Source organism: Pogona vitticeps, chromosome 2, assembly GCF_051106095.1.
Source record: "Pogona vitticeps strain Pit_001003342236 chromosome 2, PviZW2.1, whole genome shotgun sequence".
Classification (NCBI taxonomy): Eukaryota; Metazoa; Chordata; class Lepidosauria; order Squamata; family Agamidae; genus Pogona; species Pogona vitticeps.
This window is the reverse complement of record NC_135784.1, coordinates 206,287,795-206,311,246: the sequence shown is the minus strand read 5'-3', so window position 1 is coordinate 206,311,246 and position 23,452 is coordinate 206,287,795. Positions and strand designations below refer to the sequence as shown.

The 23,452-nt window shown below is 40.5% G+C and overlaps 1 protein-coding gene across 12 annotated transcripts in view; it reads right to left on the bottom strand.

Annotated features, from left to right (window-relative positions):
* Positions 1–23,452, bottom strand: part of ZNF462 (zinc finger protein 462) — a 158,149-nt gene that overhangs the window by 62,952 nt on the left and 71,745 nt on the right. For 5 of the 12 annotated variants that reach the window (XM_072991988.2, XM_020805038.3, XM_072991992.2 and 2 more), the window contains exons 3-6: positions 15,910–21,368; positions 13,323–13,487; positions 11,476–11,759; positions 4,996–5,114 (exon numbers count right to left, since the gene is read on the bottom strand). In XM_072991988.2, coding sequence (XP_072848089.2) covers positions 4,996–5,114; positions 11,476–11,759; positions 13,323–13,487; positions 15,910–21,368 — 6,027 coding nt within the window. The remainder of the gene's footprint in view (positions 1–4,995; positions 5,115–11,475; positions 11,760–13,322; positions 13,488–15,909; positions 21,369–23,452) is intronic. The other 7 variants (XM_072991991.2, XM_020805042.3, XM_078384851.1 and 4 more) reach the window with 2 other exon arrangements.

Here is a 23,452-nt window from a genome sequence, read left to right as displayed (position 1 = left end):
AAGAGTTAAACCAATTAGCTAAAACAGCAAAACGAAGAACCACTTTCCACAAAGGCAAGCAGGTAGGCAAAGCATCACAGGACTCAATGCTGTATCGGACATATTTGTGAGAGGCAATGCTTTTTTTTATGATACAGAAGCACATCACATAATTCTTCTATTAAAATAGCAATACACAATCCAAAACATATTTCAACAGGTACTCCATGCACCATGTCCTTCTACCTTGAACCTTGGTGACACAACGCCTAATAAAGCACTCTATGTAAATAAAGAACAGAAGGCAGTTCTCTCAATATTACTGCTTTCCCTGATCATACATTGTTGGGCTAGACAGGTTGGGCTCCGTGCTGCTTTCATCTTACATCCAGGGGTCACATGACAGCTGGATCCTGGCATGGAAGCTGCTCCATGGGGTTGGGTTAATGAGAAAGGACCCTAATGTCCCACAGGACATTTTAAAATGCATCTTCATGTTCATACAAATAGGATTTATGTTGCTTCCCTTGCAACCTGCTACATTAAACTGCAACACTCAAGACACTGCAGTCCGATATTACATTTGGAATAATAATTTAAAAAATTCCACCTTGCCTCAAATTACCAAATAATGTTAAAAAAAATCCAACACATTACAATCATTTATTGGGTTCTGCAGATTGACAGTTCATCACACTATACTGCCAGCTCAGGAATTGGCAATATTTGGTCACTCAGCTTCCAGATGCTTAAGGCAGTATGGCAAACAGTGAAGGATTAGAGGAGAGCCAAAACATCTAACATAGATTCCTTACTCCTGTAGTAGTCAAAGCAGAAGAAGATCAGCAGCAAGGCACAGTTTAGGTAAGGAATCTTGCAGCAGCCAAAAAAAAAAAGGAATCAGAGGTAGTCAAATGAAGAGTTCTAAACGGAATTTGTAGCTGCGTAGTTTCATCCAGTTCATCACTGATATGTGACAGTGTGTCAAAAAAAAAATGTTAATCTTTTTTTAAAAAACAAATAAAATAAATCTCAGGTGAGAATACCACATCCAGACATTTTCCTGGATTTCATGTTCCAGATTTCCTTAGTTTTAACACAATGACCGCTGAGTAGCACAACGTATAATACAGCATCCTCAAGCTCATAAAAACAGCCTCGCTAGATCATAAGAAAAGTCCATTCAGTCTGCCATTAGGTCTGCAACAGCAGCCAACCATATGTATGGGATACAAACAATGCATGAACACAAGATGTTAGGGAGAACCCTCTTTTAAGAATCACTGCTATTAGCAACAGATAGAGGTCTTCTCTATGAATTTAGCACAGTTTAAAAAAAACTACACAGGCTAACTGTCAGACACCATATCAGTGCTGCTCTGAAGATGAGTTTAATGGAATTATCACCAGTTATTTTATTAGCCATGCTAGCCACAACATTCTTAATTTTATAAATGGTTGCAATGAGGGCAGAGGGTGGAACAGCCAGTTGTGAATAGTTTAATGAGTAGAACTTCTGGGAAGACAAAGTAAAGGCACAAAAAAGGCAATATAATCCTGCTAGTACACAATGGTTCAAACAGCCAAAATAAGACTATAGAGATATACTGTATAATGAATTTTGTGATATCACACTGTTATGTTATGAAAAATGTCATCATACTGATGAGGAGCAGAAAGCTTCTGGATTGCCTGTGTTTATACAGGTGGCTCATCCATTTCCTAAACAATACTGTTAGGAAAAAAAAAAGAACTGAACAAATTGACCTTTGGGAGGGAGGAGACACACCATTTCACACATCCAGCAAAGCAAGTTCATAATAATCTGATCTAACGCAGCTTAGAAAACTTAACACTGAATGCACGCTCATGGAGAAAAAGGCTATTGCAATCCACCCTCTCACGTAAGAAATAAAACGAAATCTGGGACTGCTTGACAAATGGAACGGGTGCATACAGGGGAGGAACTCATAAAAGGGCACAGCACAAAAGCCACACTACAAGGCACTGAAAACCACAAGAACAGGATTTGGCATGGACACAGTTATGAAGGCTCAAATAGCACATAAATTTATCAGCATCTGAAATGAGAAATGTTGCTGAAGTGGAGTTTCTTAAAATGAGAAATGGAATGAAGCTTTTCACCATGTTTATCTTAGAAAGTGACACCCCAAGAGAACACAACAAAAATATTCCTGCTGTTCAGCCAAGAAAAGATTCCACTGCAGAAGACAGTCCCCACCAGAACCCCTTGTTTTGGAATGAATTCCAACATTCTCATGAGTTCAATGAAATAACAATTTAAAGCCAACTGTGTTCCACCTATCTCTCTCCCCCCCCCCCCACTTTACAATGTTGCTTACAAAGACTATGGCCAAAATATGATTGCTATCAAATTAACATCCTACCAGATACACCTGCCCAGCCTAGAGGACGCTGCACAAAGCTAGATTTTACCCTGTTCTGATTTTTGCCATGTCAATCTAGCACATTCTAGTTCTGTGAACATTTTCATAGCCATCAAAAAATGCCTCCCATTTTCAGCATTTTTTTAAAAAAAAGAATAGATGTTCAAAGATGTGCATAAGTGTTTGCAGAAAAGGAAGAAAAACTTCTCTGTTACCCTGGCAACCCAGGCAATCCTTGTTTTGAAGCACTGCAGTAAGGAAACTGAACAAATTGAAAAAGAATTGAACTAAATGTAATACTTTCCTTGGGGCTGTGTCGGGTTTTTCTTCGTCTCCAGCCCTACATGGGTGTGAAAACCTGCTCCTGTGGGTTTTACAGAACAGGTTTTCTAGGCCATGAAGCAAGGGGATTCTACTACCTCCTGGTTCTGGAAGTAAGGTTTACAAGTAGAAAGTGTACTGTTCTACACAGGTCATAACGTGAAAAGCACATTGAATACTAGAGTATGTACACTGACCATACTACAGTGGTGCCCCGCTTGATGATGACCCCGCTTGACAACAAAATTGCATAACGATGAGTTTTTTGCAATCGCTATAGTGATCGCAAAACAATGGTTTCAATGGGTTCTCTTTTTTTGGCTTCACAATGATTTGCACCCTGCTTCGCGAACCGATTGTTCACTAGACGACAATTAAAAACAACTGATCGGCGGTTCGCAAAATGGCTCCCCGCTGTTTTCCGGACCTATTTTCGCTACACAGGCATTGCAAAATGGCTGCCCTATGGAGGATCTTCGCTGGACAAGTAGGTATTTCCTCCATTGGAACGCATTGACCAGTTTTCAATGCATTCCAATGGGGTTTTTTTTCGCTTGACGACGATTTCGCTGTACAGCGATTTTGCTGGAACGCATTATTGTCGTCAGGCGGGGCACCACTGTACCAGAGTATGTACACCAATCAGCTACATTAAAAACACCTGCCTAATATTATGTAGTTCTCTCCCCCACTTGTGCTGCCAGAACAGCTCTGATGCATCAAGGCACGGATTCCACAAGACCTCTGAACATGTCCTGTGGCAACTGGCACCAGTAGATCCTTTAAATCTTGCAAGCTGTGAGATGGATCGGATTTGATGTTCCAGCACATACCAAAGATTATCCATCGCATTGAGATCTGGGGAATCTGAAGGCCAAGGCAATATCTTGAACTCTCTGCCATGTTCCTCAAACCATTCCTGAAATATTTTTGTAGGGTGGCAGGGCGCATTATCCTGCTGAAAGAGGCCACTGTCATTAGGGAACTCCACTGCCATGAAGGGGTGTATCTGACTGCAACAATCTCTAGGCAGGTGGTATGTGTCAAAGTTACATGTGTCAAATACTACAGCCCAAAGATTTCCAGCAGAACATTGCCTAGAGCATAACACTGCCTCTGCCTGCCATAGTGCATCCTGCTGCCATCTCTACCCTGGCTAAATGATGCACACGCACCCAGCCATCCACCTGATCTAAAAGAAAAGTGATTCATCAGGCCAGGCAATCTTCTTCCATTGCTCCATGGTCCAGTTCAAATGCTCATGTCCCCACTGTAAGTGCTTTTGGCAGCGTACAGGGATCTACATGGGTGCCCTGACCAGTCTGCAGTTATCCGGCCCCATACACAGCAAACTGTGTCCATATTTCCCACTTCCATGAAGTTCAAGAACTGACTATTCATTTACTGCCATAGTAATGATATAATCAATGCTATTCACTTCACCTGCATGTGGTTTTAATTGTTGCGGCTGATCAGTGTATGGATTCAGTCTCTTGAAATAGATATTTAAACATGTATAAAATCGTGCAGTCAAGTATACATCCCATGGCACTCAGTTGAGATTTGTGTGCTTCTCGTGTACATTCTAGTCTGCACCCCAATGGAAGTTCATTGGTTCTCACTGTCAACTACACAGCCCATCTGTTGGCTTCATGACATCATCATGCTTTTACTATGTGTCCTCTGATTGGGTAGGACATACATGGTGAAAGAAAAATAAAAAGATGCCATCTGGCTATTTATTATTGTTTTCGTAATGCAAAACAACATGATATGGCATCAGCAAAGGGTACAAGGGGATTCAAAACACAGCACCAAGGAGCAGGCTTTAAATTCCTTTTAGGGAGAACTTACTCTGTGGAAGCACATTTTCCACTTAAAGATATTTTATGAAAGCGCTCTCAATGCATCTTTCTCTAGAAAAAATCTTTAAAACCATCTGGACAGCCTTCTCTTAATCTCAAGCCTTTTCTTTCTTCTTCCCTCTCTCATTTTCACTCCCAGAAATGTTTGATTTCTACATCTGATTTTCCGATTCTTACTGCTTTAGACCTCATACCAATTTTAGAATCACTTCTTAGCCTAGTATAATTAGCCCACCTCAAAGTTTACTCTTGCTTCATGGTTTGCTGGCTTAGCTTCAGCACCATAACCACACCTTCTTCTGGCTAGACTGAATGCCTATATCCAGGTAACAAACTGATGAACTAACAAGCTGCAAGTGAAAAAAAAAACAGTAAGGTATTTCTTGAGACCTTCGCTATGAAACAGAAAAAAAAGGACTTACCAGCATGAGCTTTCAGTAGATGAGTTTTCAGACGGCTGTTATATGAGGACTTAAATGGGCAGAGTTTGCAGCGGAATGGTTTATGGTGTCCATGGTGAGCTTGCATATGACGATCCAAACTTGTCACAGGAAAAGCAGCAGTGAGAAAGGAAAGGGAAATGTGAATCATTTCAGATAAAATTGGACAAAAGAACATATATTTCATATCTCTAAGGTGGCTTCTTTGGCTCGTTATCAGCAAAAAATAAATTTTAACCAACAAACAAAAAAAAAACAACAGCACAGGAGTTGAACAATGAAACAGGCAAATTGGATCATATCTGGTTCGTCTATAATAGTCAGGGATAGGAACAAGTAGGCGCAACATGGGATATAGCTAAGGATACAAAGTTACAGAAAAATATGCTCGTTTGAAAGATGACATAACAAGTTAATGTGAAAGCTAAGTAACTTTGCTTGGTTTGTCCTGGAAATGTGTACATTTTGAAGTGGCCAAGTAACTAGGTTTCTGTGATTTTGACAGCTACTGTATCATGCAAAAAAATCTGAATTGCAGAGCTGGCGGGTTCTTGTAGGTTATTAAGTCTGCTCTAACCCAATGTAGGAAGTAAAGAACTAGACCACCCTCATCAGATGGCTATTTAGCTTTTGTTTAAATATTGCTTTTGATATTGGACTGCTGCTACTCCTCTTTTTTCCTAATGTTCACCTTGTGTCTGTGTCTGGCATCAATTCTGACTTATGGCAACCCTTTGCAGGGTTTTCCAGGTAGAGAGTACTCAGAAATGGTTTGCCATTCCCTTCCTATGGGATGGCATGCACACTGAACTCCCAACCTTTGGCTATGCAGCCAGATGCCGAGCCAACTACACTATATAGTCAGCAATGTTCAGGTTTCCAATTTGCCGCACATGCAAACATTTCAAACTGAAACTTGTTTTATCTATTTCTAGATTTGGTAAATATTCACCTTACGTTCACCAAATCTAGAAATAGTTCTTCCAAGTCTGCGTCTTACCAATTGTTCAAATAAAATCAAAACAAATTCCAATTTCAAACTTTTACTTGTGCTGAAAATCGAAAAGCTGAACAAAAGTCTGGAGGAGATAAATACTCGGAATTCAAAAGTCCTGCAAAGTAGTTCTCTTTGCAATTCTAATTTCCAGCCCTTTGCATGCACTCCAGCAATGACAACAGGAAGCTGATATGAGGAAAAGAGGTAGTTGAGTTTCCATAGTTAATCCCTATGCAAATATGCAGCAACTTCAGGTTGAAGTTTCTTTATCTGATTTCTCACTATTCATTTTAATGTTTATCAGTTATAATAAAAATATTCAGCAGGTGGCTGACAGGTTCCTGCTCTCTAGAAAAATGTGCCTGTGCAGAAGAAGAAAAAACACACACTTCATAAGGAGCCGTGGGCCCTACAATTATCATTAAGGAACAATTTGTACTTGAAAACAAATAAGTTTTGTCCATGTATATAGGCTTTGCCTATCGTGAAATTATTATTGTCCAAGCAAACCTAGCTTTTACTAAAGAAATGCATTCGGTTCAGAACTCCGAACTGAATACAATACTGATGCATTCCATTCAGAACCAAGTGTAACCTTTAGATCTGCCATCCCATCAACTCCCCAGATGTTCTGGATTACAACTACTATTATCTCCATCTAGCTCCAGCATGACAATGAAAGTTGCAGCCCAACACACCTGAGGTTGAGAAGGGCTGTAGTGGAAGAACACAAACAGGGCACAAAGGAGAGGCCCATCCTGTTCATTGCCCAAAACCCTGATTATTTCTTCCTCGGAACAAAGAACCATGTTTCAGAGGCAACCCTCAAATCCTAATGCAGCATACCTCTTCCAAAAAGAAAAGAGGGGGAAAAAGGTTAAAAAGCTATTTACAAGGGGAGAAACCATAATGATAAGTTTCCTGCTGAAACATTTCTATTTTGTTTAAATATTAAACCATGTAGGGTAATAGCCAATAGATGTCTGCTCAGAAATAAACCCCCTTCAGCTCCTTTGGATTTCCCTCTCAGTAAATGTGCATAGGATCGCAGCCATATTTGACTTCAGGTAGACTATACTGTAATATTTTGGCACCAAAGAGTCCTTTTGTGGAACAAATCATGAAAGGGTTCATTTCCCACCGAGAGATTGGTGGGTGATTAGTTATCCAGGAATATAAATGGGAATCCAGTTCAGTGTTGAGTAACATTATTCAGTAACAGAATTCAGTTCGGTGCCAAATATAACATTAAAACTCTGCTTTGACCATCATTGTTGTTTGCAGAATTTCTGCCCTGAAGCCCCAAACTCAACATACTAAAACTGATGAAGTTAGTCACTGCCCTTTTTGTAATAACTCATCAACAGCCTGAAAAATAGGTGACAAAATAATATAGTTGACAAAAAGTAAAAGTGTTAATGCGCAGCTTGGGGAAGTACATCAAAATAGTAACTATAGAGTAATGGCTTCAATGTGATTCATAGAAATACTAGTGTTTCAACAAGACTGCCATGCCAAGAATGTGCATGAAAAAATTCTACTTCCAAAATGCTATCACCTCAGGGTGCTCAGATAGCCCATGTACTGGAGAGGCAGAATTTTAATTTAAACAGAAATTTTAAAAATCCAACAACTTTCCCCACCCCTCCACCAAAATCACAATAATACAAAACCAAATGTGAGTGCTTGAGATTGGTGAACAAAATTTGTCAAGGCATTTCAAAGCCTTTAAAAATAAATACCACAGCAATCCAGTTCCTATCACCCTGCAAAGGCAGCCCCTAGTGGTTCTACATTTCTATTCAAGAGAAGATGAGAGAAAAATCATCTGTTGTCCCAGGAGAGAAGCTAACAAGAACTGAGAGGAAACATGTCAGAATAGTGAACAAGGCAGGGGGTAAAAAAAAGAAGAGTCCAAAGGGAAGATAATATATTCATATTTAAGTTGTGGGGAGGAGGACTGAGAAGAATAACCAGAGGTCTACATCCTGCCAATATGTCCACAGCTTCCAGGATTTTAATAGATTGTAATGACAGCACTAGTGAATTTGATTGATCTCTATCCTTATATGAAGACTTTCACTGAACTCATCTATGTAAATACAGCAAACTGAGCCTAACAGTTCAGATTAGTTGGGCTTTTAAAAAAATAGATCCGACTTTTCTTACTTTGCAGTCCTAAGGCATTCACTATTCATTATGGAATATTAGCATATTCACCAACGTTTTGTACCTGGAGAGACAGCTGTGGTGACAGAATGAAAAGGAACAATGGGGTGGGCATTTTGGGCCCACAAACTTGTGTTTATTTGTATTGTGCGATATGGTCAAAGGTGTCAAGGCTGGATTCAGAGTTATAAATACAGTATGGACGGTCTGAAGAATTTGTGCATATCCGAACAAATTATATTGTTAAATAAATAATGGCTAAAAGGTACACATCCACACCAAAACACCTCCCCAAAGGGGGCAATATGGGCTCAAAACTCCACAAATGTTTTGCCAAGGATGAATAACCTACAAAACCTACAAAATATTGATGATTCCTGAGAACGGAACGGTGGTGGTGCATCAAAAGCCCCTCCGAGTTAGAGAAAGGAAAAGGAATTGTATGCAGCCTGACACCCTCACCGCACTTCAGGCTCTCCACAGACAAAACAAAGGGACTAATCTTACATTAATAGTAGCAGTGCGGCTATCCCTGGAAGCACAAACTCTGGGTGTTTCTAGCTGTATTAGGAGCAGTTTGCACAAATGAGAGTTCCTACATGGACCTGGAAGTATTAGCCTTGCTAGTTGGGGAATTCGAGGGGAGATTTAAGAAAGAAAAAAAAAAACACTTGAAAAAGAAGGCTTTAGTTCACGCAGTAAAGGCTCCTGCAACTTCCCTTCCTTTGAAAAAAAATATTATACTCCCAAGGCAGTTGTTGGGGAGGTTTTACAGGAGATCTGATTGAAAGCTCATTTTTCCTTCTTAGATCTACAGATATGTATTTGTTTCCTCCCAGAAACCTGGAAAGCAACCTGCACTTAAGAGATTGTTCTAAACCCTGAATGTGCAGCACAAACCTTTCCTATTTCAACCACTCACCCTGTTGTTAATACCATTCTGCTTCATAGACAAGACTTGTGCCGTGTTAATGTTGGAAATGGAGGCTGTGTGGCCTTCCAGACATTGGTAGATGGCAATTCCCTTCATCCCTCATTTCTGGCTCAGCTGGTAGGAATTGTGTTCAACAATATCCAGAGGAGCAAAAATCTCCTGCTTCCTTTTAACACGGATCTGCTTCATCTCACAACATGTTCACTCTCATTTTCTATGCTGAGAAGCATCACTTAACTTTTTCTATACAGAGAACATCTTGTTTTGAACATATCCTCGTCGAAACATATTAATCCCTTTCAATTCTTTATAAACAAAATAGAATTTCTTCTACATGTCAAACTGAGGCTTTAAAAGATGATACTTCAGAAAATCTTTGTGCGTCAATAAAAAGGAAGGTGAATGTTCAGATTCTATAACACTATTTTTTCATGGGCACATAAGACCTCAGAATTATATTTTAAAATTCTGTATAGGGAAGCTTAGTGATGGGTATTTGAGGACAGGAATAGCTAATCTGCTCTAAGGACATGTTTGCATGAAAGGTGTTTCCTCTTTTTCCTCAGTATGTGTGTGTGTATATATATTTACTTAAGGCAAAAGCGAAAAAAGTCTCTTTCCAAGAGACTGAAACGGAGCTTCCAGGTAAGTTCAAGTCCATTGACTGAATGAGGCAGAAAGAACTGAAACTGTTTTATTACCTAAAAAGCATCCTTAATCTATTTCCTAGAGCCAAGATTAAATTCAGATGCTTCAGCATTCCTTTTTCCTTCCTCATAGCAGCTAACAGCTCAATCCTAATCATGTTTAATTGGAACCATTGTTCAATGGCTATTACACCTTAGTTGGGGTGTTTAGGATTGCAGGCAGTAGTTTCCTTCTTTCACTTCATGAATCAATCCCCTGCATTTGCTGGACAATAAATCCACAACGGCCCATGTCTCCAAAGAGCAACAGGCATAGAGGAAGGCATGCAGCCAGCAGCATGTTTTTAAAGAGATCACCCAGTAATGAGTTAGTGGTGATAACATGAGTAAGAAGAATCAAAAGGGAAAAACCTCAGATTCTGGGAAAAAAAGAAAACAAAAGCACCGACTTTGAACAGATATAATTATGGTATATTCTCCACAATTTCCATTGTGAACATTTTGACAATGAGTAGTTCATCCAATAGGGAATGACAAAAAGGAGCTAAAACCAATTCAACATACTAATTTCTACAGATACAATTTCTCTGATCGCACCTGTATGCATTTTTAGTAAGACATTTTTTGAGAATATCAAAGAGAAATTTCATTAATAGATACCATGGTTCTGTCCAAAATTACAGCAGCAGTAAGTTTACAATGAGTAGACACGACACAAGGGCTGAAAGTCAAAACCAGGGACTTAAAAGTGTCTCTAACTCTAAGCAATGCAACACCTAAAGAGGATTCAATTGCCTTCCTTTTATATGTCCAGTTCAGCCACTGATCTGTCTTGGAAGAGTGATGTTCGCAATCAGAGTTAAATTAGCTACCTATCCCAAATTGAAAGGTTAACATGAAATTAGTCAACATTTATATACATTAACGCAAAAGAATGAACTACATCGTTGGACCAGGTGTTCCAGAAATGATGCACATCTGTGAGGTGATTTAACACACTCTGTGTTGCAGAATGTACAGCACCATGTGTACTCAGGAATAAGAGTTCCCAGTATGTGTGGTGAGGTGTGTAGCATTAACATAGCTGCTCCTAGATGTTGGTATGGTTTGGTAATAAGTACCTGAGGAGTAAAACATCTACCAGTGTATAAAGCTGTAAGTTAAGAAACAGAAGTTGGCTTCAATTGACTTTTTAACTTCAAGTTTGGAATTTGTGTTTGCATTTTCATTCTCATCATGTGTTTCTACTGATATACTTCCACAGTCTATAATTCTAATAGAAGATCATGATCTCCTTAAAGCTAGAAGAACCACTTGTGATTTCACTTGTCATGCAGTTGTGTTGCATAAAGCTCTTGATTTACATCACATACATCAGTATACCATATATAATCCAGGATGGACACATACAGTGGTGCCTCGCTAGACAATGATAATCTGTTCCACTGAAATCGCTGTCTAGCGAAATCATTGTCTAGCGAAAAGCAAATTGTCGTGTAGCAAAAATCGGTTTGCAAAGCAGGAACCAAACATTGTCCAGCGAAATTCCCCCATAGGAATCACTGTTTTGCGAATCGCAATGTCAATGTCTAGCGAAAAAACTGTCATGCGGGATAACTGTCTAGCGAGGCACCACTGTACACACATGCATTAGAGTCCACAGTCATGTCTTAACAAGATATCAGCAGCAGAAAGAGTATCTAACACAGACTTACTTGTGCCTGAAAGCAGAGACAAAGGAACAATACTGGCAGCTGTACTTGTCTTCACGAGTAAACATGGCCAATGCCAAGTGACTCCTCTCATGCGATCGTAGACCCTGCATAGACATCAAAACCCGGTCACACTGGCTGCAGTGGTAGCCACCAGGTCTGGTTTCATCTTCCAGTGATGGTCCAGATTCAGCTTCTGTAAGTTCCACAGTGGCCACACTGCCAGGGTCTTTGGCTCCCTCAATACCCTCCAAGAAAGCTGCATGTGAAGGATCTTCAGCTTCCTGCTAAAAGACACACATCCCCCCAAAGCCATCAATTCTCTCTCCCTTCTGCCCTACAGTTACCATTAAACCTATGGAAGTGTGTGGTTTTCTTCTAACAGTGATATTTCTAGAACTCTAGCTATAAGCAAATGCATAAAACAACCCTTCAATTCACAGTGAAGAAAATGCTTCTGAAGAAATACACAGCATGACTACGTTAGCAGGCAAAAGAATTTCTGGGTACATCATTTTCTGATATTGCCAATGAAATACTTTGTGCAATAATTCAATTTATCAGGTGGAAAGACCACACATTTTAAGTAAATTCCAGCTTGTTTTACACAAGATGGCTGGATCTGTCCTCTCTTTCCCTCAGCTTCCTGAAGAAATACTGGGACAGGGTATTGCACCACTGTATTCAAACCTTCATGCAGTAGAGTCAAAATACAGTAAATGTTTTCTCAGCCTGCTTCATGGACAACTCTGCATCATCCACTACTAACTTATCTTGAGTTTTCTAGCAGTAACATAATATCCATAATAAAGATATTATAGATAATAAGGGGGAAAGGAAAGAACAGGAAGATGGAAAAAAAATATTATTGCTCTTCTCAAAAACAGTGGTTTAAGACTTCGTCTCATTTCTTTTAGCTAATTTATTAGCAATATCAAATCCTTATTCCCTGGATAAGATAATCAACATACCCCACCATCAGAATTTGTACACATCCTTGTCCTAGAATGCAAAAATTCAAAAAGAGAATTTTGAGTTGTAGAAAGACAACCTGGGATCTCTCACTTGCTTAGAAGATAGGGGGAGTTCTTCCAATTAGAGGGGAATTATGGTATGCTCTGAGAATTGAGCAAACATATGTGCAATCTCTCTGCACATATTGCTTCTTCTTTTCAAGTGGTGGAGAAGGAGGCATGGAAGTGGAAAAGGAGGGTTATACAGGGCCCTGAAGCCCTATCCCACTGCCTAGGAAACCTTATTTAGCAACCCCCTTGCTTTCTGACATTTCATCAGGTGTTTCCTCCTTTACTTCAGGCACACCTTCACACTCAATAAGGGCTTTAAAAAGTTATTAAAAATGAAAATGGATTCAAGAAGAATTTTTTGGAGTTGCACATATAACCTATACAACACTATATTTTCTAGGCATATCAGCATCCAGCAGACAAAAGTACACAAGCTTTCAGAAACATGTGTTTCAATTCTCCTTTCGGAATAGCCTAAAGAGACCTTTAAAAATAAAATACAAAGTAAAATAGTGAGTAAGAAAAATATCTGTCTAAATTTTCTGTTCTTCAAAGAATAAGTTCCAATGCATTGGAGGAACAAAGACTAGGTAAAAGCCTAATAGTTCTGGGCTAACAAAAAGAAAAAAAAAACTGTATCCAGTAGAAACAAAGTGACATTAAATCCAACAAAAAGGAAATGCTGTGTAGGCTTCATGTTCAATCCGTTGAACAGATTAACTGCTGCAATGCCTGACCTAGAACACCCTGGAATCAACTGATAACGTGGTTCAATTCCGTCGCCCTTTGCTTTTTGTTCACAAGCCAGCTCTTAAACCTGCTCACCTTGACTGCAGCGGCCACCGAGGAGCCATTCCCATACTGGACATGCTTTCGGAGGTGATTGCAGATAGCTCGGAGTGTTGGGTGAACTTCCACACAGAATTTACACTTGTATCCCACCACCTTCCGCTCCTTCAGTTTTGAAACTTCTTCCAAGCTACCAAAAGGCTGGAAGGCCACAAAAAATTGAAACCTGCATCAACATTCCTTTCTGGAAATAAATGTAATGGATTTCTAGGTAGCAACACAAATACAATAGGGAACCACATTAAGCTTGTTTGAATAAATAAACCACTGAAGTGATGTATGTTTATTCTAAAGGTTGATATTTAAACTTTGCTATATGGATTTAACATGCCATTAAAATATTACTCCTAGCTCTTGGGGCATGTAAAAAAATTCCAAACAGGATTTGCCATCTTCTACTTTGAATACAAAAATATAAAGGTAAACCCTTGCATTTCTATATAGCAAGAGATTTAGAATGCAGGTAAGCTGACATTTTCCACTTTGGCTTTTTCTACACCAGATATGCAGCCAATTTAAAACCAACAGGACTTTCAAGGAAGCCTTGGGATTACAGTTTGTATGCTCATGTATGCTTGAGCATTAGCACAAGGTGAACCAAGACTAATCAAAACTAACTTCACAAAACTACACTTGCAAGAATTTGTTAAAAGAAGCTATTATAGCTTGGAACATTTATAGAGGAGATGTTGTTGTTGTTTAGTCGTTTCCGACTCTTCGTGACCCCATGGACTAGAGCACGCCAGGCCCTCCTGTCTTCCACTGCCTCCCGGAGTTGGGTCAAATTCATGTTGGTAGCTTTGATGATGCTGTCCAACCATCTCATCCTCTGTCACCCCCTTCTCCTTCTGCCTTCACACTTTCCTAACATCAGTGTCTTTTCCAAGGAGTCTTCTCTACCAAAAGAGGAGCTGTAGTCACACTCAAAAAATCTGGAATTTTGAGCTATCACAGAAGTGGAACAGTTAAATGGTTTTTGACTGGAAGAGGCTCCTGTAAAATTATCTGAGATTATGAATCCTAAAAAAAAGAACACGGGATACTTTGTGTTCAAAGGCACATAAATTACTTCATTTTCCTATGTGTGTTGCTCCAGATTCAGTCACTGCACAAATGGTTATTATAATATTCAATGACAAGCCTGACTGTGTCTCACTTATGAGCTTTGTGGTGCAGTGGTTAAACTGCTGTAACTGTAGCCAAAACTGTGTTCATGACCCAGGGTTCAATCCCAGGTAGCCGGCTCAAGGATGACTCAGCCTTCTATCCTTTTGAGGTTGGTAAAATGAGTACCCAACTTGCTGGGGGGGGGGGCAATGTGTAGCCTAAGTTGTAAACCGCCCAGAGAGTGCCTTTAAGTGCTATGGGACAGCATATAAGCAGCACACTTTGCTTTGCTCCTTTATACTTGTTAAATGAAATCCTACAGGCACTGTGAAACTGCTGGTGAGAGACTATCAGCATAATCACCAATTCATAGGATTGATCACCAGAAGAGGAAACTCACTCCAAATGACTAAACAAACAAAACAAACAAATAAATGAGCCAGCAAGCAAGCTAGTAGTGCGACCTCTGGTTCTGTTCCAAATATCCTCATATCTAAACTGAATTTGCACCAGAATTTGCATGTCAGCCTTTTTTGTGAACATTCTGTTTAGGGTTTGTGACCCTGATTGCCTTTGCTTCCCTCTCTAGACCTGTTAGACCTTTGTCACATCATTCTTGGCTCACATCATCTGTAACCTTTTTTTTTACTACCAAATATCTAACTCTTCTCCGAAATCTAATTCAATGTGTAGAATGAATGTGGCAACCAGCCTCAGAATCCCATTTGGCCGAAATGCTGCTTTTGAACTAAAATTTATCCTCCTACCAGTAGCTGTTGATCCATGAGACATGTTCATTTTTTTCCCGACTTACCTTGAAGGTCCAACATGGCAGAACTGGAAAAACTACAAAATCATTTAAAAACAACCCATTTTCCATATAAAGTTTACTGCTAATCGTAACCCATACCAAACAGGGTAAGTTGTTCCTCTGGGTATCAGTTTAACTAAAGAAACATTTGACCTGTAGTTCATGAGAATCATTCAGCAAAGCCATGGACCTCAAGAACTTTGCAATAGGCTTTCTTCTCAGTGATTTTTCCATGAATTCTCAATGACTTGGGTAAGAAACAAAATTAAATGTTGGCTATATCAATACCTGGTGGGGAGCTGCAGAAGAATAAGTAGGAAAAGCAGCTGTTTCCTCATATCAGAAAACTAACAGAATTGGGTGCCAGTGAGAATCTAGCCTCCAAATGAAGAAGGGGAGTGGAGAACATGCCAGGACCTCAAGGAAGGAGTAAGAAAAATAAAAAAATTAAAAGGCGGATGTAATCAAGCTGCAATGTTTAATTGACTTAGGGCTTATTGGCATACCATGCCACTGGTGAGCCAGTAGCAACTTTGTTGCCAAAGGAAATGTGCATCTGGAGGCTAGTAATGAGAAATCTCCTGGGGGTGGAAAATGGGAAAGAACACCAAATACAAATATAAAAATGTGAAAACATATCCTTACCCTCTCTTGCTTGAAATCTACAAAAGCACCATCTGCATATTTTTGCTTGCTCAGAAGCTGCTTCCTCCTCTCTTGACGTTTGGCACGCTTCTGGAATTCCTCGTTGTGACTGTTCAAGTGTGAGGTCAGCTCTGCTATGCTATGCAGTTTACTATCACAGTGCCTGCACTGGTAGATGGGATTCTGGAAACGGGCTCCATTTCCCAGTATGGTAAAGTCTCTCTTTAAGTCTTTGCTGTGGTGATCCGTATAATGCATGCATAGCAGCTCAGCTGTGCTGAACGAGAGCTTGAAACACTTGATGCATCGGAAGGGAAGCCATTCAATTTCTGGAGCCTCCACCTCCACCTCAGGCTTCTCAAAATCATTCCTCTCCTCTGGGAGAGGCTGCTGCCTTTCATACTCATCAGCATACACAGCAGTAAAGTAACCCCCCAGCTTGCTTGCATGCTGTTTCTTAGGGAACACTCCAGGGTGGCGTTTCATATAATGGGACACGATTCCTTTTTTGCTGAAAGACTGGAAGGAACACAGGGAACACTTTTTCTTTTCCACCGCTCTTCTCAGTTCCTCACTTAATTGAGGAGAATCTTCTTTCTGGGGCGAAGGAATGATCACTTTATTGGGTTTGTCACTAACAGTCCTGGAGGCCGCTAAGCAATGGGTATAGTAAGCATCAATGTCGTGACGCTTCTGATAATGTGCAGCCAAACCTTTCCTGATAGGGTTCGTATAGGAACACAAAGCACATTTGAAGAGATTGTTCTTGCCTTCTGGCTGGGCCCGAACGTTGTTGTGTTTTATCCTGTAGTGCCTAGCAATCCCTTTCCTGGTGGAACAAAAATACTTACAGAGTTGGCACCGGAATACGGTGTGAGAAACCAAATGGGAACTTGAAAAATGTGAAGGGGGCATGGTATCCTCCCCCATGATCTCCTCAGGAACCATTTCAGGAGAGGGCTTAATTTCAGTAACGAGTTCAGGCTCCATGGAGGCAGGGAACTTAGGAGGAGACTGTGCAAATACATCAAATTCAGGCTGGTTATGGTATTTCTCATAATGGATCTTGAGTTTCTCTAAAGTGCCATGTGTATAAGGGCACAATTTACACCGGTAAGCACCATAACCTTGCTTGAAAATCCTACTGGTTTCCTCCACGTCATTCTGGTTCATGTCAGTAGGCTGCTCCACATCATGGACAAAATCTTCTGCAGTGACCTTTACAGAAGGATGCCTTTTCTGATAGTGTGTAAGAACGCCATGGATGCGTGTGTTGATATATGGGCAATGCCTACATTTGTACACCGCTCCTGGATTGATATCTATGTCCTGTGCAAAATCTGCAGCTTTCACTTTCATCCCAGGATGTTTTTTGCCGTAATGGGTCAGAAGTCCATGCAAATTGTTGTATTCTGACTGGCACACTGTGCACTGGTATGGTGTTGAGGATATTGCAGGGTTCACAGAAGAGAGCTGGATCGCTTTGTCTTGGGAAAGGTTTGAATCTTCAGCATATTCTGTTTCCTGGTCCACCTGGGGTACTGCTACCTGGTCCTCCGAATTTACCCTGGCCCCAGCATCATTAGCTGCTGAGATGGTTTTATCAGCAGCATCTTTCTCCTTAATGATATCTAGCAATACAGATTCGTCACCATTCATAGCCCAAGGATGAAAAGCCTGGTAGTGATTAGTAATGTCCCAAATGGAAGATGCTTCAAAAATGCAATCTCTGCATTTGTATGTTTTCATCTCTGAAGGTATCAGCAAGGCAGGAGGTGAAGGATCTGGTCCTGCCCACAGCTTTGTTGCCATATATGTGTAGTCTACATAATGCTCAGGATGCCGCCTTTGGTAATGTACAAGCAAGCCACTGGGTTCAGCATGGGAATAGATACACCATTCACAATGATAACCAGCTTCTATTAAGCCATCCAAAAATGCCCATCGCAAAATAGACGTGACAGTGGCCTTCAAGCTTGGATGGTCCTTTTTAATGTGTTTCCGTAGTGCGTAAAAATAAGGAGATGTATAAGAACACTGCCTGCATTTCAGAGCTCTCAGCTTAGCTTTTTCTCGCTCAGCATTCGAAGTGGGCATCTGCATGCCACCAGGGGAATTTTTCTGGCCACGATCACATAGGCTTCTGATTGTGGCAGTGTGCTGCCTAATCACATCTGCATTGGCTTTGAAATCACGATGCTTCTTTTGATAATGTATGAGCACACCTTTCACAGTCCGGTTTCCATAATCACAGTGCTGGCAGAAGAACATCTCATTCTCTGGGGGAGCAGAACTCTCAGAGCCTCCTCTGTTCAGCTGTTGCATAGATGCTGGTGGTCTAGGAATGCCACGGGGTATCTCTCCAGATCTCATCATTGCTGCAGTAGGAGGAGCCTGCCGAATATATTTTGCAGTAACTTTGATCTCTGGATGCCTCTTCTGGTAATGCACAAGCACACCAACTACTGACCGGTTGCTGTAAGAGCAATGTTTACAGTAGTAAAGTTCAGTGGTAAGGTCTGGAGGTGGTGGAGGAGGCAGCTGTGAAGGCAAGTTGGACATTTTGGGGGAGACAGGAGATCCCATTTCATAAGCCATCTGAGCCAGGGCAGACCCCCTCTCAACAGATACTATGCGCATGGTCTTCTGAATCCTGAAGTATGAAGCCTTTTCTTCTGGATGTTTTTTCTGGTAGTGCACTAAAACAGAATGCATATTAGGGCTCGCAAAGGAGCAAACATCACAGTCATAAACTACAACACTATTTACCGCTGACTCCTTCTGGCTTTCTGACTCTGGACTATCACCTTTTGAGGAATTTTTGTTAAAAGAAGGCGGTACACCACTTCCACGTGCTACAGGAGATGAATTAGCCATACTTTTCGGAGCAGAGTTCAAGATCTCTCTTAAAGTCTGTGATTCTGAACTTAACCCCTCTTGCTGCTCAACCACATAGCTTGAGAATATCATTGCATTGTTAATTTTTACTGTTGGATGCATTCTTTGGTAATGTGGCATTAGACTCCTAACATTGGGGCTGGTGTAAGAGCAGAAGCGACAGCGATAGATCAAATCAGAATGATCAAAATTTAGTACATTCATAGCTTCAGGATGATGCTCACCATAATGTTGTTGTAGGTCTTCAAAGTTTGTATAATCAATGTAACATTCAAGACACCTGTAAACTGCACTGTGATCATTGGGATCCAGAATATACCTAAAGCTGAACTTAATGTAGGGATGCATCCGCTGGTAGTGAGTGCTAACACTCCTGGCAGATTTGTTGCTGAAGTCACAGTGTTTGCAATAGTAAAGCCTTCCGGAATCGCCATAATCAGAATTGTCATTATTTTGATCAGATCCATATATACTTGACTGGCTGCCCAAAGCGGATGAATTCAGACCTTGCTCCTTCAAGCCCATTGAAGAACAGTAATAGTCCTCTTCATCTTCTGATATAGTTAGCTCAATTTCTGCCCCATTAGTGGAACTGTAGTCATGGATGATATTCCTGTAGTTGGGCTCTTTCTGAGACTCACCGGCGTCTCTTCCCCACATTTGCTGGGAAGTGAAAGATGCGATTTCCATCAGAGGTTCTGTTTGTTCTTCCTCCTTGTCTAGTTCAACTTCTATCTCTACTTCATTGTCTTCCTCTTCCTCTTCATCATCCTCCACATTAATTACTGCATCTTCTTGCTGCTTGTTTTGACTGATTTTGCTCTGTAAATTACTAGCTATCTCATCGATTCTGGTTCTTTTCTTCACTGGGGACAGATCCAGGGGAAAGTCATTGGACATCTTCCTAGACGATTTTGCTACAAAATTATTTTTAGAAGACAGTCCAAGGATTGAGGTCTGGCTTTTCTTCACAGTGCTGGGAGAGGTATGAGCATCTGGTTCACTGTCTTGTGGGGGATTTGATGATGTGCCCTCGTATTTTGGCAAGTTGTCACAAAATGAGTGCTTATGTTGTTGATGAACCCGAAGACCTTTCAAAGTAGTTGTGGAATAATTGCACATGGTACATTTGTATGGGTGCTGTGAATTAGACTGTGGAGACTGTTGCTGCTGCTGCTGCATGGAATCCATCATTCCTCCAGACTTCCTGCCATTTATATTGCCCCCTTCATAGGATACTGTGCTTTCATTTAAAGAAGAAGCTATACTTTCAGTTTGGGAGTTCACAGCATCCCAGTCGGATGCTGCACCGGTATGGCACTGTTTATGAGCTCCTAGTTTGAACGAGCTCTTACAAGTGAATGGACATTCATCACATTTGTACACCGCTGTCTTTCCCGACAGGTGGATGTTTTCAATATGGCGGGAAATGCTCCGCCGATGCATGGTGAGGAAAGGGCAGAAAGGACACTGGAACCTATTCATGAACCTCCTAAAGGGGATTCCCTTTGTTTCCAACAACTTGTGGCCCTCGGATCCCATCAATTGCTCTGCAGTGAGTCCTGAGGTTTGGTGATCCATGGAATTCAATCCATTCTCACTGTCTAATTCATTTAGTTCGTCATCAGAACTAGAGTCATTTAGCATACTGTTTGTATCCATATCAGCAGAAGAATTTGCCATGTCAGCAATCCCATAACGGGATCTGTCAGACAAATTAACAATGCCCGAGTTGTGAGGTGCCTTATGTTTCATATGAGGATAGGAAACAGAAGAAAATTTTGATGAGGAGTTGGACCTGGCGAGGGAATTGTTCATGGAACTTCTGTAAGCTGGGAGGTTTGCATTAGGCATCTCTCGCCCAGAAGCATTCATGGGGATATAGTTAGAGTTTGAGGTGGGGCTTGGTGGACTCTTGCTGGATCCTTCTGGCACATTGGTCCCATCCTGTTGCTGCCTCAGGCTCGATAGTATTTTCACCATGCTGCGATGTTTCTTCATCATGTGGTCACACCAACGTTCCCTTCGAGGCGTCTGGTAACTGCACCATTCGCAACAGAAGTTGCCTCTTGACTTGGTTAAAGGCTTGACCATGGACTCCAAGATGCTACGTTCTACAACTTCAGCAGGAAGTTCCTTGCATGGATCCTGTGCTGATACAGATGTAGATGCTGATTCAGACAGAGCAGCAGAGCTGGCAGGAGGAGTAGAGCTCTCTTTCAAACTGTTTTTGTGGTACATCTTTTGGTGTTTGATAATTCTGGCACGTCTTGGTGATTTATAAGTGCAGAATTGGCAAGAAAATACTTTACCAAAGCCCTCATGCATCATGATGTTGTAATTCAAGGAGCCAGCGCTAGGTGAACCTGCCGGAGACCCTCCAGCCTGAGCACCATGCACTTTCCGTGTATGTTCTATGAGCAGGTTTTTGGATCTAAAATAACGCACACAGAATTTACATTGGAAAAACTTGTTTGCTGGTTTGGAGAGCATATGTTGGCCATAATAATTCTGGCTATGGCTATAGTAATTTCCAGTTCCCAGCTGAGCTACATTTTGCCCTAAAAAGAGAAGAAATGAGAAACATTGTTTTAGAAATTGGTCCATTTCCTACTGATTTTTTTAAAGAATTACAATTTGCATCTATCAGCAAGTGCTCGGTTCTGTGAGAGCCAGAATGTGATAGTGGGGCAAAGTTCTAGAGTAAAACTCAAGCAATCCGGGCCCAAATCTTGCTTGCCCATGAAAACTCACTTGGGGCTGGTAATGGTATGTAATTTTATGAACATCACAAATACCTTGAAAACACTACTGGACTGCATAAGTTGGAAATGACTTGACAGCATATAACAACACCTGAGCTCTAATGATGTAATTTAATGGATCTATCACATGTAGTTCTCTTGTACAGATAAAATTTGCAGATAAAGCCATAATATGTGAAATGTAAATGGCTATCTACATTTTTTTTTCTGTTTTGGGGTTATTTATTTATTTACTTATTTAAAAACAGGGAGAGGAAAATTTGGCAAAATTTACACACAAGATGTTAAAACAGTTTGACACAGAAGCTCATGAATGGTTGTGGCAATGCAATAAAATGCCACTCTAATGTAGATGTCATTTCACATAGCTATACAAACATAACCATGCAGTACCAGTAGCAAAATCAATCAATCAATCAATCAATCAATCAATCAATCAATCAACCAATCAATCAATCAATCTCATAACTATTGCCTACCAAAGTAGTTCTATCAATACATATTTTGGTATGTGCATATATTAATTGTTTGCTGACGGAATACATGCACTAATTTGCAAGAAATACTACTGTAATTCCTGAATGTATCAAGCAAGCAATATGAGTGGATCAAAAGCTACAGGCAGTTGATATTAAGGCACAAATATATCACATGGGGCAATGATCAGGGATTACATGGGGAAAACCTTTCAGTTTGATTTATTTTGATGCCTTATCCATTTTTAGGTATCTTGGGTACCAGTCTTTTGTTAAGCCCAAAAGGGAGAAGCTGTTTTAGGTCTTACATTTCATTTCCTCCCATTCTTATTCTAACCTGACACTTGTCCAAAAGCCCCAAAGAATCATTAAAATACTAAGACCCCCCCTAAAATAGGCAAGACTGGCAACAGGGAATCAGTTCAAAAGGACTATAAAACCTTTTAAAACAACTTCAAACAAGCAGAGACAAGGCAGGCAGTCTACAGTAAAGTAACCAAATAACATAATTTTAAAAAATCAATGTAACAAGGAAACACCCACGCTCACTCTGACACAGGAGGGGGGAAAAAAAGAGAAAATAAAATATATACATATTGCCCCCTTTCTCAAAAACCAAGAAAAGCAAGGAACCAAATAAAGGCAATAATACAAAGTCCCCCTTCTCAGTCAAAGCAACTAGAGTAGAGAGAAATTACTCTCTCTCCAACCAATGATGTCTTCCTTTCTCTTATTTGAACACATCCCTGGCATGCAGCAGCAGGCACACGTGGCAAAAATAATCCAGAAAAGGAAAGGGGGAAATCCTCAAGAATTTGGGGAGGCCTCCCCACCCCCCCCCCCCAAAAAAAATCCCAAGAAGTCACAGTGACATCTCAGGCTACCTGCCTGGAAGCAACAGCAGCAAACATAATCTTAAAAGGGGGTGTGTGTCTCTCCCCCCAAAAAAAACCCAGAAAAGAGGCAAAAATTATCCACAGATACAGAGAACACAGTCAAGATGGATGGCACTATAGAGCTCAGCAGCACAGATTCCATCCACAAGAAAGAACTCAAGCAAATTAACAATTTTCATTGTGTTCCAAAGAATCACAGAACCTTATAGAAAGACAAAATCCTCTCTCCACCCCGGATATTTTGAATAGTTGCTGACAGCAAGCCTTCCTATGCTATTTGATTAAACCTTTTCCAGGTGATTTGATAGACAAAGAGTTGAAGGAAAGTGCACACGAAAGAGAAACATGAAAGAATCTGAAGCTTTCATGACCCTCCCTTTCATTAAAGTGAAGCAATTGGATTTCAGAGACTTTCTTTCAGGAATTAACCAAAGATTCAAAAACATTAAAATAATCTCTCCTCCTTTATTTTCCCTCATGATGGTGGCTTTGTGGTTTTTTGTTTATT